This window comes from Osmerus eperlanus, chromosome 13 (genome assembly GCF_963692335.1).
Source record: "Osmerus eperlanus chromosome 13, fOsmEpe2.1, whole genome shotgun sequence".
NCBI classification, from domain to species: Eukaryota; Metazoa; Chordata; class Actinopteri; order Osmeriformes; family Osmeridae; genus Osmerus; species Osmerus eperlanus.
The window spans coordinates 8,980,470-8,993,589 of NC_085030.1; the positions used below are offsets into that span (position 1 = coordinate 8,980,470).

A 13,120-nucleotide genomic window follows, 5' to 3' on the forward strand; every position below is an offset into this window, starting at 1 on the left:
ATAAGCAGAAACAAAACGTAGTTGTCCTTTGGCATTTATTGGTGTCAAAAGGGCAATTACACCGTCTTGTAAAAAGTTACTTTGCAGGAAACCTCTGTTGCTCAGTGGGTAAGCATGTGTAGCATCGAGTCTACTGCCAAACACGGTATCCCTGGTTCAAATCTCGCTCAAACCAATTGATAATTCATTTAACTGATATCAGTTAAGTAGTATATATGTTATTTCCAAGTATATAGAAGGGGACACATCCTTAACCCCTGAGCTATCAGGGATCGTAATCTCCACTCAACATTTAAATTTGACATTAAACTATCTAGTTGTAACAACCTGCAGAGTTGGGGTGTCAGAAAACCAGAAGAAAGCAGGGCTCCTGTTAGCTCACTGGGCTTAGTGTGCCTGCTCTTTCAGACATGCTGGTGCAGTACTGCAACAGCCTGGGTTCAAATCCAAATTTTAAATTGTTTATTTTAACTTAAAAGTTACATTGTGGTCATGTGAGATGTGGGACTTCAACTTCACATGGTTTCATAAATATCATCTCCTCTCCAACAAACGCTTGTTAATCTCAGGAAGATTCTCTTTAGTTTAGTTTGGTTAGAAACAGAGTGCAAATTATACAATGATAATCGGGGGGTCAGCTTCTTCTCCAAGGCGTAAAGTAATATTAAAAAGTATATATTTTTATGTATCTACCCCCCCGACCTGTTGTTTTGACCTCTTTTGGGGGGGTCCAAGTCTTAATTGGGGGGTCAACCCCCCCCAAAGCCCCCCCCGTAATTCAAACCCTGGACTCTAGAGCTCCGCTTTGTAGGCTACGACTCAATACTTTTGTGCTACTTTTTAATAACTTTCTGCAGCCAGCATTTCTGGAAATGAACGAGGGTAAAACCTTTTTTAGACCTGACTAAATTAAATTTAAGACCTCGGATAAAAAAAAAAGACCTGGAGAAAAATCAGTTTTGTTAAACATGACAAATAGGTTTCAATAGTAAAGCAGTAGGCAGGCTTAGCACATTGGTAGTGAGGTCAATAAAGATGATCTGTTTGGGTTTAGGCATGTTTTATCATGAATCAAATTACACTCAATACCAAAACGAAAGATAACATTTGAGCAAAATTCTAAATTGTCAATTTATTTCTGCTTTCCACTGGGATTGAGTTGTTACATGACAAACATTTACAGGGAAATGTAATAGGGCCAACACTGGGAAGCTCTGAGTCTGCTCATGGCAGATGTACATCTGCACTTCTGTTTCACCTTCGGTTCCAGAGGCACTCTAATGCAGCAATCTCTCAACTAGACTCCAGTAACACAAAGCTAACGTTTAACAAAATGGGTTTAACAAACAAAATCCCCTCAATGTTCCATAGTGTAGGCTTTATGATGGTCTGAACATGATAAAGGAGTAAAAAAAAAAAAAAACGATAAAATTGAACAAAAAGACAACATTATGAAAATCAACATGAAGGGGAGACTGCTTCCCCCCAGTCCCTCCAGGAGGCCTCAGACTGTCTGACACTGTTTGAGCATGTCCCCCTTTGTTGGCCAAAACCATTCCATGCACCACTAGTGTGTTCAAAACCTCAGTAACAAGTACTACTTCTGATATCCTGATATTTTGTTGAGCTCAAGTGCAATTATCAGTTCTAACTCTAGTATTCCATAACATTGTAAGTTATATATGGCTTACTATGGTAGGTAAAAAGGTCCATAGAAACTATAAAGGTACAGACATCTTTCATAATTAATACTAAGGTACAGCAATGTCTTGGCGAAAAACAAATTAAAGATCTATGTAAACAATGGCATACCACTGTACAGTTTATATCCTAACATGGTATATACACTTTACTCTTTTCTAGTTCCGCTGTACAAAGTTTTTTATATTATATATAAAGTGATAAGAAAAAAAACAGAGGTGACCTATATATGGTAGGTTAGGCAAATTCCACCATCCCATCCACTTGCAAAGAAAGTGTAATTGTATAGAGGAGAGCATTTTAACCAGCTGAGCGTATCCACTGCTATTCTCCCCAGGTTATACGTAGAAAAGTTCATTGTTTCATTTAAGGCAAGTATGCTCAAGCAGATGCCCAGTTCTTTGCAAGGGAATAACATACAATGGATGTGGGAGGCGTATGACTCTTTGGGGTAAATGCACTTTTCAACAGTATAATTTTTTTTCAAATCACTTATTTGTCATTTGTAACAAAAACATATTTGAGTGCAACAAAGGGAGCATTTCTACTTTGTCAGGAAATGTGCAAAATCTGCTCTAAATCTGCTCTAACACTGCTCTGACAGTGTTGCAAAATCAACTGTACAAGGTAATAGGAGATGTATCGGGTCATCATTAAGTGACCCCAGTGCAGACCCTTATTCCAACATATGTACAAGGCACTAAGGATAGGAGTCTAGGGCCATACTTCCAGCAACCTTCTCAGTCTGGTCGAAATATTGGATATTTTGGTAAGAATTCTATAAGAATTACCTGCAACGGAAAAGATAGAAATGATTTCATGTTCAATTGTTGAATGTTGCAGAATACAGCAATCATGTTTCCCTAAAGTACAGTGCATTCATGTTTCCCTAAAGTACAGTGCATTCATGTTTCCCTAAAGTACAGTGCATTCATGTTTCCCTAAAGTACAGTGCATTCATGTTTCTCTAAAGTACAGTGCATTCATGTTTCCCTAAAGTACAGTGCATTCATGTTTCCCTAAAGTACAGTGCATTCATGTTTCTCTAAAGTACAGTGCATTCATGTTTCCCTAAAGTACAGTGCATTCATGTTTCCCTAAAGTACAGTGCATTCATGCTGGGTTTCTTCTTCACCAAACAAACTGGCATTAAAGATAACCGTTTGACTTTTAACTTACGTATTCCATCATGTTACTACTTTCACATTTCCTTTTGCTGAGTTTCCAATGCAGGCCGAGCTAAAAGAAGATAAGGACTGGTTAAACACATCACACATTTGCAAACATGCGCACACACACACACACACACACACACACAACAAACAGACACACACTGTCTGGTTAGCAAATCTGGCTTGAGATCTTCCCTAGAGTGTGAGTAGAATTTAGGAAAGGCTTTAAACCATGTCTGTCTGGGGTCAGGCACTGGCCAGACTGTATCTAACCTCCTCTGCCCAGACACCCTGAAGAGCTTCCTTTATGCTTTTGCACAGCTACTAGCTGTCAGTCTGCACTCCCTCCAAGACAAAACCAAATTAACATGTCTTTTACTGCTGACCTTTTGGTCTGCTTAACCTCTGTGCACTAGATCACAGGATCAGACAGAAATAGCTTAGAGGGAAATGAGAACATGTTATGGTTAAAGTTTAGATAATGAGTTAACAATTGTTTTGCAACACAAAGCCATTCTCTTCCACTTTAATACGTTTGCACATGGAAAATGAATGATACCTTCTAATATGCGTTGTAGAGTCGTTTTACCTTGTGATATAACCGATTATTTTCCCATTCTAAGAGCTTTTGAATTGATCTTCTTGTCTGTGGGAAGAGATCAAACAAAATGAAAATGTTCGCAATCAATTCCTTTTACTTCACACCTACCGTTGCAATTGACAACAAAACAACCACAGCATTATTACAACAAATGAACATTTATGGACTGAACTCTGTTTTTTTACCAGCTTGTAATGTGCACTTTGTTGTTAGTGACCTGGGGTAGAATCAGCACCTTTAAATATCTCTCCTTGTAGCTGGACAGGTCTTGTAGTACCATGTATCATTTTTACACAGAACCACTAATTGCACACTGCCCGTTATTGCCCTCTGCGCTTGTAAGACCAATACGGTTGGATTGCTATAACAACCCTTAAGTAATTAGGGCTGATGTGAGGAGAGAGTGGGCCTGTGCAGTACACAGTTACTTCACAGGAGGGCTGGGACTTACTCTCTTGTTGAGGCAGATGACGGGCCACAGACTGCAGCCCACTGTACAGCAGCAGCACAGGCAGCCACATAAAAGCCACTTCACATTGACAGGCAGGTTCTTCTTCAAGCAAGCGTTAATTCTGCTGATGCTTGTCTTGAATTCTTCTGGGGCAACCTGAGAAACACAGCAAACGGACACGTGAAAATATAACGTGAAAAAGTGACTGATTTCCCAAAGGTTTTTACTTCTGTTTACTTTTAATGTAATACCAACAAATTTTAAATTGAAAAATGATTTCAACAGAAAACACTTTTCTTTTGAAGCATGAAACAAAGGCAAACAAGGAGTCCACCTGTATATTGACCGGAGTGAAAATATTTCTCTAATTGCTTAAGTGATACTTGTGCTGGAAGATCAAAGCGCTTAGAAAAAACAATAGGTAGATATTTACAGATGTTCTACAGAGATGAGATGAAATCTTTCAATGGTACGCCTGTAACTTGCTAACTGAGCTCTAGACTATTCAGGGCTAGGAGGGACTAAAGGGAGAGATAAGCTCACCGCCTGTGGCAGTGCCGTCCAAACAACATGAATGGATGCTCATTCCTCTCCGGGTCTGTACGCCATAAAACTGGGGTCGTAATCTTTTATGACAGGATGCAAAGGTCTCTTCACAAACAGCAAAAGACCTTAGAATAAAGCCCAGCAGGGTCTGATCTGCACCCTTCAATCATCATAATCGTGACCTCATTCATCACATGTCACCCCGGGTCACAATACTGGAGGTACTTTTTATTGCCAGCACTTCCCTCGGCCTGCTCTTGCCCCTACAGCCTTTTTGTGTTGCAGTGTCCGACCCAGGAAGCTCTCCATTCTTGTGCATGGCATAGTCTTTTATTTCATTATTTTATCACCTGGAGCTGTGTCCTCCCTAACACTGGAGTCCCTGCCAACCAAGCTCCATAGACGGTTTACTCATTGACAGCCCTCTGTCTCAACACATTGAAGGTATATTTGGAGGCAGTGTGGTGTGTTAGTTGAAATGCATCAGCATCACATCTAAAACCTTCCGAGAGATCCTTGAAAGAGCAGGGGCCGAGAAGAACAATACAGCATACATACAGACTTTGGTGCCTGATTCACAAACTGGTCGCAATCTTACAGAAAATACAGCACAATACATTGTTTAATGTGATGTGCGGAGTAAGAAATATGTAGCTGTACCTTTCCTGTAAGAACAGAGGGAAACTCATTATCAAATTTGTTGCTCAATCCAAACCTGTAAAAACAAAAGACAAATCTTAGACAGACTTTTTATTTACTAAGACACTGTGTAGTGTTGCACAACTGAGCAATGTGTTTAGTGTGCTGAGGACGTGTGTTCTCCAACAGTACAATTATGTAGTATACTTATTAATGTGTGTTGAAACCTATGTACTTGAGTACACAATAGCAATGTCCAGGAACATTGATTGGCAGTTTGAAATGTTTAGGACATTTGGATCCTTTCTAGCAGATGCCACAAATAAATTGTATGTAGTATTTACTAGACGGCAACAAATAGTTGTCTGGAAAGGTAGGGTAGTCCAGGACAAGTCGACAGATTACAGAAGCTAACGCTGGGAGTGCTATGCTACCCACTTTGGTAAGGATCTCGAACGTAAATAACGTTTTCGTCCTTCGAAGCTTATATTTGAAAATGTATTCCTCTGACTCCATAGTGACTCCTGACTGCTAGGTAGTCAGCACGGTGCCAGACCATAGTTTTATTTACACTTCTGGTAGTGGGTGAGGCAGCTACACGCAATGTTTTGGTTAGCATGCTAACATGCTAATGAGGCACAAGGTGGACAACAAAACAGATTCTGACGGCAAGGCAAACAATAGCATGTATTTGCTTACACTGTGATGTGCCCGGCCCCACGCATAATCACAGGTTCAGGGCAATATCTGGTCAGGTGTTCTTCACTCACTATACGCTCATCTTCTTCGTCTAACTCATAAATGGTGTCAAAGTCCGCCATGTTGGGTAGTAAGACGCTCATGACGTCTCCTGATGACAGCTGAGCTTTAGTTACCCAGTTTCCTCAGCCCTTTCAATTTTAGGATGCAGGGTCCGGTTATTACATAAGAAAAATGTATTGCTCATCAAACGACGAAAGCGTTAAGACAGGCTTAAACTTCGGGTGTAAAATAAAGGTGTATGAATGTTAATAAGGCTTCCACGTCTATTGAAGATCAACCATCTCTAACTGATGCACTGACTCTGTTTTAGAGCATTAGGTAACACTCCAGGCAAGGTTTTGAGGTAGACTACATGATTATTATAATTTGGCTTGTGTTGTCGACAAAGATCTGTACGTCATGCAACATGCAACTCGGATGACATAACTTTATTTTTTACTTTGTAAACGTCAGCTTAATAAAAAGAGGGGAATGGTAAATTATTTGCAAAAACACATTTTATTTACATTTTGGACGTTTCATCAAACAAACGTTCAATTTACATAATTAAAATCACGGTTCACTTTTCCCTGTTTTGATTAAGTTTAAGAGGTGTGCTTTGCATTAAAATTGCAGCAAATATTCCTATTCCGACAGGTCAAAGTACTTTGTCTCAAAAGCAGGTGAAATAGCTCAATTTCTTTCCAGTTAAACTTCAAATAAAATGTACCTGATTTTCTAATTTTATTTACAAACAAATACACTTTATCACATAGGCTACAGAAAGGAATATGTATACCTTAAAAGCTGAGACACAAACAAACAATTTAAGAATTTACATTTCTGAACCATACGTTGATTTTTGTATGTTTATTCCATTATTAAACTATTCTATAAAAAAACAATATCTCAAGAGCCTCCAGCATTTCTTATTATAAATCATTTTGTTACTGGACATCTCGTAATCCACAACATGTGATCAGGACATCTGAATGATGCTTGTAGGGATTCCAAGTTTGGTAGAACTGTCCTTTCAGCTTGTCGGAGTGCTCAGTTATGTTGGATGGTTCAAAAACGAATTTACTGGGTGACAGTAACTTGTTGTACGTTCCTGATAGATGGTAAGGTGTTCATCCCGGGGGGCGGGTAAAGAGTGCCGTGAATATCCGATGGACTGAGTGATCCCGGCACTGGCAGAGGACTCACTGAACCTGGGTCACTGTGCACTGATCCTCCGCTTCCGTCACACTGGCCCATTTTCTTTTTTATTAATTTCCTCTCCTTCGCTCGACGGTTTTGAAACCAGATCTTCACCTGTAAATGTAGGGCAAATTATAAAATATGAGTATATCGTTCCATGTGTCACATTTCAAGTCAAATTTGCCTAGTCTTCATATGATAGACCTAAATGTGTATTATTCGTTTTCTCGCCAACCTGTCGTTCCGAGAGGCCAAGGTTGACAGCAAGTTCTGACTTCCGCCTGATTGTTATGTATCTGTTGAAATGGAACTCCTTTTCCAGCTCCAGTCTCTGGTGGTCAGTGTAAACCACTCTGTATTTTTCCTTCGTTCTAGTTTTGCCTGAAATAAAATGAACACAATTAAATGAATCGGACTGCAGAAATTGGCTCTCAAAAATGATAATCCGTGCAAGACCATATAGGCCTATAAAACTGATCCAGGAAAACTATTATATTTGAATTTACCGTATAGGCCTACATTTGGTTTTATTATTATTGTAGTGTGTGGGTATAGTAATTGCCAATAAGAAAACTGATTTTATCAGCAATAATAAGTAGGCATATAGGCCTATTAGGCAATTTCTTACAATGTAACCTAACTTAGGCCTTTATCTTTGAAAGTATCTTTACAGTCATAAGGACTGACATAATCTTACAAAAATGTTTTGACTGTTATTATATGCAAATTGTTACTCAGATCTTCTTTTGATGTCACTTTCTGAACAAACTGCAGAACAAAGAGACTTAGAGATATTGCCCAAACTCGATTGAAGTGTTAAGAGGCAATACACGACACACAAAAGAAATACAAGGCGATATTATCTAAGACATTTCTCTTGCTTGGATCAGGTTTCTACTGTTGACTAATCAGAGATAAACACCGCGATAAAACTTAGCACTAAGGAATCTTTAGTTTTGAACTTTAAAAACAAATGTGTCACGTTTGCAGGGCCACATCATTTTCCCCTTGTTGGTTTTCAGTATTTTTTGCCTTTATCCAATAACCTCGTAGGAAAGCATATATATTTGTAGCCGCAATGTAGGCCTCTCCAAAGTCAAATATATATATTTTCATAGGACGTTTACTTCAGATACTTGTCCTAAATTCAAATTAAAGATGACAGAACTTTCTAAATGGCTTAAATTAACTAGGTATATACAGGCAAACAAATAGCAAACTATTCCTTCGTCTTTTTTCCTTAAAAACGCCTATATTTTGTCCGAAAAAAAAACAGCCTAACTAAACGATTAAATTAAATACATTTGCTGTGAAAAACGTCACCCTTTCTGGAAATATAGCTCTTGAAGAATGGGAACGCAAGGAAGACACTTGGGTGCACATCAAAGTAAAAGGAGGTGTTGAAAGGGGTCGCCGCCTGAATATGACTGATAACCCTCAAAACCTGAAACAATGTAGCAGGAAAAAGTAGACCTCACATCTAGTTTACAAGAGTAAAGTAATTTACATTACAAATGCGACTGGCGCCAATTCCTGACACCTTCGTTTCCTTTTTAGGCTAGCCTACATACAGTAGGCCTAAATAGTTAAATAAAAGTTTTTAATATAACGTAAATAAAAGCCTCTGTGTTTCTCTCCGAAGGCAGCAATAATTAATAATGATTTACACATCTTTGACATTCACTTTCCCATACAGCCTAACTTGCCAAATGTGCAATCTCTGGACTGACGTTGGAAGTTTATTTATGTTGACACTTGAAACTAATATCTGATGTGACCTTATGGATAGGACTATACTTTCGACAGCCGTGTTAGGCAAGATGTCAAAGCGATATTGAAGCTCTCAATGAAAATGAACCAAGCCATTCTACAGAACAAACCCCAACCCATAGTATATTCTACATAATAACCCCAACCCCATATTCTAAAATATTGGGAAGAAAATATGGACAGATATTGATCTTGTTGCACAAATAAAACCAACATTATGTTCCCAAAAAGTTACTTGTGATCTACTCACCAGTGGAAGATGATTGCACAGTTTTGCTCATCCACTGGTATGAATTGCGCCTTTCTCTATCGGGCGACAATTGAGCAACGGAAATATTTTCAGGTGGTGGTTGTAATACTGCTGACCCCGGAGCGTGCATCTGATTGTAATCGGGAGAGCAATAAGAAACTTGTCCCGGAGAGGAGTTGTTCATAGGCGTAGGAATAGCATTAGGTGGCCCAAGACCATACGCTCCCCAGTCCTCCCTCGGTGCGCCATATGGAGCTCCCCAAGCTCCCGAAGACTGTGCGTGCGTATCCATGTTTGGTACATGATGATATCCAGTAAAATCTGAGTATTGTTGAGTAGAAACAAAGTTCTGTGGAGGGATATTAATGCTGGATCGTCTTACAGGTCCTTGGTGATACATATTGCTTTCTTTATCCAAAAAGTATCCCACATACATTATTTGAAGGACAAAAGTAACTTTCAAGGCGACATAGTTGCCCTGCAACTAGGTCTGTTACAGTAAAACAATCCTTATGGTAGTTTGCTCGTGTAGTCCAATGGTGTTCCCAAAATGAAATGCAAGGTAGTTCCTGCCCTGATGTCTCACATGATGTGTCTCTATTGACAAGGTAGTGCTGGTGGTAAAGTTGGTCTATACTAAGGTCCCCCTGACGTCAGACTACTCCTCAAGTCTTGAAGATTTGCATCCAAATGACGACTCAGCATTCATGTTTCCAGCCCAACAGTCCCCTAGCGCCTGTACTGCGCGTCACCTCATGTCACCTCAGTGATATAAACTGCCAGTTAAATGCAAGAATTGAATACATATTGGAAACTATGACCTGCACCTGCCGGCTGCCTATATGGACTGCATGTGCAACACTCCAAATACGAGTGTATTGTAATTAATTGTGTGCAAACTTAAAGGTTTATTTTCTCAGTGTTTACTATATAGCCTATGCTTCAGATTTACATATATCGTCGAACAACCTTATACATTGTTATTACTAGGCTATTGGTTGATTAGTTTAATGGTGATTTAAAAAGTGGAATTCTAATTATTTTTGTATGATTTGTGTCAATTGCATTAAACGCTTTGAACATGGAGGCCTTTTTTACGCCAGATACACAAACCCAGTCAGGTCTCCTTAGCAGTTAATATTCTAAATCTGTTCGTGGGAACTTAACCTCTCGATTCTCCAACCACATCTGACGCCTTTAAAACCCGATCGTGTTAAAAGATATTCACTTGCAAAAGAGGTACAAACTATGAGACGACTAGTCCTGTAGCCAGGCAAACTTCTCACATTCCTTGTAAATCGCACCTTAACACTTTCTGGTCGCACTTCACAGCTAATTCCGGTTGAAAGGAACCTATTACATACAACACTCACCCCATGACAATGTGGTCTCCCAACGTGCTTGTCACCTCATGTCTGGGGCATCTTGCAGGTTTAGTTTCCTTATTTTAATAATGGGCCTGTATGAATCAGAATACTCACTAAACAATCGACTCAAGCATTAGATCTTATCAAGGCAACGACAGGGAATGTATACTTTAACAGTTTTGATAGTTTATTTAAAACGGTATTTCCTTTGTTATGTTACAGTGTTAGGCTACTGATCATAAATATATGGTAGCCTATTTAAATCATAAAAAAATGGGAAAGTGTCTCAAAAACAAATTACGTTTACCAGCAATGCAACTGCATAGTAGAAGTCGAACAAACTGAAAGACAGTAGTCTTATCAACAAGTTATCCTTCTGGACTCATGTTCGCCTTTTATTTGAACTAAATGAAAGTAATAGCCTTTTATATCTATGAAAGTGAAAATAATAAGTTCTAAGCCCACTGCACGTTTTGACAGCAGTAAGACTTATAGTCTAGTCACTCAGTAACAGGTGTCGTAATGAGTATAAAAGCGAAAAAGTTTTCTCTTTACTGTACCATGTCCTTCATGTCCTCCCCTGTTGGCAGAGTTTGGTATTAAAAAGGTTAGTAAAAAGGTCTTGGATTTTATAGTGTGAGGTTGATTATTTACCAGTTACTGCCCCTTGTGGAAAGATGCACAAAAGTTTACATTCGTCAAACAAGGTGAATGAAAATATTTTGTGGAACCGCTGCTGCTGTGAACTCTCCTCAAGGGGGCAGCCTCTACCAGTAAATGAGAGGCTTCTCTGATGAGTGGAATCTACACCGTCTACTGAACTTGTGTCGACATCAAGCAGAATCATGTGTCATGAAAGTAAAGTCAGTGACATTTTTTGTACTTAAATTGTGCATTTGTGTGTGTATGTGTAGGCTGCTAGGCTGATAGCAGCTGTTTGAGTCATCCTTGATGTTGGTCTTGGATCTGCCAACATTGCTGTCTCAATGGTTAGGGTTCATGGACAGTTGATCCCACACCCAGTCTCACTCAGTCTGCTGGTTGCAGAACGGGAAAACACTTCCCTCTGGTGGTAGAAGAGTCAGCCCTCTCAACTGTCTCAAGATATAGGGAAATAACCCTTGTCTTAACAGTGTCCCAAATTCCCATTTAAGGCTAAGCATATCTGCCCTTGGGTCAACACACATGGTGTTGTCTTGTACATCAGAGACAGTAGCTAGGGGTGAGTAAAGATTTCTGGTGGTTGCGTAATGTAAAGAGATGTTGTTGAACTGGACTTCAAACCCCTCACTGCAGGAGAGCCGGTGAAACGGGACCCTGTGGTGGTATTTTTAGAGATAACCCACATGGCCATAAGGTCTGGTTCTGGACCTCTGCAGTTTTTTGTTCAGATGTGACCCCTTCACACAGAGCCTCAAATTAAAACAGGATGCTCTACTGAAGACCAGGCCAGGTTAATGTGTTTGGATCATCATTTTCTTAAGGGGATAACAGGAAGGGGTGTTTGTTAGATTGTTGAGGGACATTTTCCCTCACGCAGTGTGATATCACCAGGCAATTTTTGGGGGCTTTGGGAAACCCCTCTGAGAAGGAATCGGAGGAAATGTATGCAAGAAACGGTGAACGTGACGTTTCAATGTAAAGACATCTGTGTCAGAGAACATTCTTGCACTCTATCTCTCTGTCTGTCTGTCTCCCTTTCTCTCTCTCTTTCCAACGCACTTGAAACAGCAATCCATCTGGTAGCTTTGTTTTTCACAATACCCACATTGGGGGATAGATTGGCTCAACAGAGACTGTGCTGGATGTGACTGCATTGGAGCACAGAGTACTGTGCTGCAAGCATACTTCTGTAAAATCATTTCAAGACTCATTTCCATCACCCTTAAAATAAATACAAGCAAAGACCTTACTTTATTTTGTGTTGTCCCTGTTCATGTGTTGTGCATTAAAGAGATGACATGGGGTTTGATTTTGATTTTCTGAGGAATTGTGAAAAACAGACATGCTGGAAACAATGTATAATCTGTCAGTCTTCATTTGCATCTGACAAACATGCAATTCAAGGAAACATGAAACTCATAGAAATTTTCCAGTTTTTACTCTATTCATACCCTGTTTTCCCTCCTGCCACCCTCCATTTGTGTACTGGACTAACCAAAAACAGTCTTATCTCCCAAGCTGATTTGATCCAAGGACATTGCTTACATTTGAGCAACTGTAGACTAAATATTCTACTCAAAATAGATGATTGGTCTTCCCAGATAGGATCTATTAATCAGAAAAAAGTATGTTAGCCATGCGCCCCATAGAGTATGCATATTTATCTATTGTCTTTTTCAAAGGAAAAACCTAGTGAAACCAACTCACCCATGTTGCCCTATTGTTTACTAATGTGGCAGATCAGAGCGCATTGGAAAGAGAGAAAACAAAGCGAGGCATCAGACATCAGATTGGATCATGGGAAAAATTTAGCAGACCTCAATGCTATTATCAGTTCTGAGGAGAGCTAGGTTATTTATGAGCACAAGCATGTGTTTGTGGCTGGCCTCTGTACTAAGCCATGCCTACAGGGCCTTCTGGCTGGGAATGTTGCTGCTGAGGACTTCTGCCAGCCCCACAGAACACCCATGCAACCCAAAAACATGGCTTTCCACTGTGCAGGTGGGCCTCCCTGGACAG

General features: G+C 39.7%; 2 protein-coding genes across 2 annotated transcripts; both read right to left on the minus strand.

Annotated features, from left to right (window-relative positions):
- Positions 1-1,043: 1,043 nt before the first annotated feature.
- On the minus strand, positions 1,044-5,970 carry chic1 (cysteine-rich hydrophobic domain 1). Its single transcript, XM_062476694.1, has 6 exons — positions 5,810-5,970; positions 5,132-5,186; positions 3,926-4,081; positions 3,463-3,519; positions 2,881-2,940; positions 1,044-2,492 (listed from the first exon to the last, which is right to left on the minus strand). The coding sequence occupies exons 1-6, from the start codon at positions 5,950-5,952 to the stop codon at positions 2,442-2,444; spliced, it is 522 nt and encodes a 173-aa protein (XP_062332678.1). The 5' UTR covers positions 5,953-5,970; the 3' UTR covers positions 1,044-2,441.
- An 891-nt stretch (positions 5,971-6,861) lies between these two features.
- Positions 6,862-9,556, minus strand: cdx4 (caudal type homeobox 4). Its single transcript, XM_062476648.1, has 3 exons — positions 9,072-9,556; positions 7,287-7,432; positions 6,862-7,165 (listed from the first exon to the last, which is right to left on the minus strand). The coding sequence occupies exons 1-3, from the start codon at positions 9,505-9,507 to the stop codon at positions 6,932-6,934; spliced, it is 816 nt and encodes a 271-aa protein (XP_062332632.1). The 5' UTR covers positions 9,508-9,556; the 3' UTR covers positions 6,862-6,931.
- Between the last annotated feature and the right edge of the window lie 3,564 nt (positions 9,557-13,120).

Excerpts from the sequence above, each read along its gene's own strand:
- chic1 (XM_062476694.1), bottom strand. The coding sequence starts at position 5,952 with ATGAGCGTCTTACTACCCAACATGGCGGACTTTGACACCATTTATGAG. Across the intron at positions 4,082-5,131 it reads CCTCTGTTCTTACAGGAAAG|GTTGCCCCAGAAGAATTCAA; the intron begins GTACAGCTACAT and ends TGTGTTTCTCAG. Across the intron at positions 3,520-3,925 it reads TCATCTGCCTCAACAAGAGA|ACAAGAAGATCAATTCAAAA; the intron begins GTAAGTCCCAGC and ends CTCTTCCCACAG.
- cdx4 (XM_062476648.1), bottom strand. The coding sequence starts at position 9,507 with ATGTATGTGGGATACTTTTTGGATAAAGAAAGCAATATGTATCACCAA. Across the intron at positions 7,433-9,071 it reads TGTGCAATCATCTTCCACTG|GCAAAACTAGAACGAAGGAA; the intron begins GTGAGTAGATCA and ends ATTTTATTTCAG. Across the intron at positions 7,166-7,286 it reads TTGGCCTCTCGGAACGACAG|GTGAAGATCTGGTTTCAAAA; the intron begins GTTGGCGAGAAA and ends CTACATTTACAG.